A 2,221-nucleotide genomic window follows, 5' to 3' on the forward strand; every position below is an offset into this window, starting at 1 on the left:
CATACCTAATTCCGCGGTGATATTTACCCGCAGGGCTTTTTACGACATACCTAATTCCTTCGGTATTCTGTCAGAAATCGGCTTTAGCGGCGGGTTTCTGACGGATATGGCCGTCGGAAATTGACCAATTTCTAGTACCGTCGGATATCGTCTTAGCGACCCGTTTCCGACGGATATGGCCGGTCGAAATTGCCCATTTTTCTAGTAGTACTTGCAATAGCTTTTCAACGACAAAAAGAAAAAAAAACATGATTTTCTATTTTGATGAAAAAGTATGTTTTATATATTAATTATTGTTTTAGCGATGGTGAATTTTACCTACAACATGCTCTAGCTGCGTAGCTAAAGGGCATGTCTCTTGTAGTTAGCCCGGCCGAAACTATCCCATCACCTCACTACAAACTGGTAATCGCTTTCATGTCGTGTGTGATTAGTTTAATAAAGTTAGCACTTAAGAGGTCCAAGGTAGGCTTAAGATATCAGGTTTTGATTGACCAATTCTTAGTACTACAAAAGATAGTCAGGTGTTGGGAAGCCGGCTGGCCAATTCCTTTTCCAGACTACTCCGTATAGTACATGATAGATAAACGTACTCTCCATGCCTATTATTCATTTACAATGTGTAAGGCGGCAAATCCTTCAAGATAACTTATGTTAAAATAAATGCAAAAGGATATATAGAAGAATCAAGCAGATTAGGTCTATATATATGGAGTCACTAAGCAGCTGTTTGTCTCACCACAAAAAAACATATCTTCTATCCCTAAAAGAGATTTAGCTTTTGCTTTCATAACTCATTTTGTTGAGTGTTGTAGCTCTAACTTTTAGCTACCTTGCGTTAGCCTATGAGCCTAGCTCCCTCCAAGATTTTTGTGTAGCCGATCCCAATTCGTCAGGTACTCTAAGACTTTACTTCTTGTCACAAATCTCCTGTTCTCTTTTAGTTAATGTTTTCCGTAACAAAATATTGGCTTTATATAACATGCAGTGAAAGTAAATGGTGTGACATGTAAGAACCCGATGCAAGTTCAAGCAGAGGATTTCTTCTTCAGTGGGCTACACGTCAGGGGTAACACATCGAACCAATTGGGATCAAAGGTGACCCCGGTGTTTGCTACTCAGTTACCAGGACTAAACACTTTGGGCATCTCAATGGTTCGGATTGACTATGCACCATGGGGACTTAATGCTCCTCACACTCACCCAAGAGCCACCGAGATTCTTACTGTTCTTGAAGGGACACTACAAGTTGGATTTGTAACTTCTAATCCCGATAACAGATTTATCACAAAGGTGCTTCAAAAGGGTGATGTTTTCGTGTTCCCAGTGGGGCTTGTTCATTTCCAACGCAATGTGGGTAATGGATATGCTGTGGTTATTGCTGCATTAAGCAGTCAAAACCCAGGTGCCATAACAATTGGGAATGCTGTTTTCGGTGCAAATCCTGCAATTCCAGCGGATATTCTTGCCAAGGCGTTTCAAGTGGATAAGAGTGTGGTGGATCAGCTACAAGCGAAGTTCTAGAGTTTCAAAGATTCTAATGACAGAAGGATATGATTAGAACTGTTGTTCAGTTCGTGTGATTATTGTTTGGGTTCATTCAAAATTAACTGTGTGCGGTTTTCTTTTCGAGTTCTAATTCTTTCTTTGAAAAAAAAAGAGCATTGGTATTAATTCACGTGTATACTACATGTTTTGTTGGTTTAATACGAGCGATAATTGTTATATTTTAAGCTTGATTGACAACAAAATATTACCTGTACGTAGATGAAGAAGTTTACGGTCTTAAATCATAAATCTCTCCTGGATCGATCCGTTGAGGTGCTAGAAATTCCAAAAAGAGTTGTATATCCAGTAAAATCTAGAACATATATCATAAGCATGCATATACCTTGCTCGATTAACAATGCGTTATGAACAAAAGTTGGCTGTCTATATTAACCTGCAATACAATTTACAATACAACAATTTAACCCTATGCCGACCAGACCTATGCCGACGACAACTCGTCGGTACAAATAGAGGTATACTACAGACACCATAGTGAAACCGCCCCTGTTTACATAGGAAACTTGAATATATAGCTAACGATGTGTAAAAAATTATTTAGGTAGATAAATAAAAGCAGACCACCATCTCGCGAATCTGTTATTATACTTCAGCTACACACGATAAACAAAAGAAATATGTTAGCTTATAGAAATCATACAACATTTTTTGA

At 38.5% G+C, this 2,221-nt stretch overlaps 1 protein-coding gene across 1 annotated transcript; it reads left to right on the plus strand.

The window, feature by feature from the left end:
• Positions 1 to 799: 799 nt before the first annotated feature.
• Positions 800 to 1,524, plus strand: LOC145140009 (putative germin-like protein 2-2; the record flags this gene model as incomplete). The annotated part of the gene is made up of 3 exons (XM_079073636.1): positions 800 to 896; positions 989 to 1,217; positions 1,329 to 1,524. Coding segments are annotated over 3 exons (522 nt in total), but the record flags the coding sequence as incomplete, so codon positions are not given.
• Positions 1,525 to 2,221: the final 697 nt, after the last annotated feature.

This window comes from Lactuca virosa, chromosome 9 (genome assembly GCF_052849685.1).
Source record: "Lactuca virosa cultivar CGN04683 chromosome 9, Lactuca_virosa_CGN04683_v6, whole genome shotgun sequence".
Taxonomy (NCBI): Eukaryota; Viridiplantae; Streptophyta; class Magnoliopsida; order Asterales; family Asteraceae; genus Lactuca; species Lactuca virosa.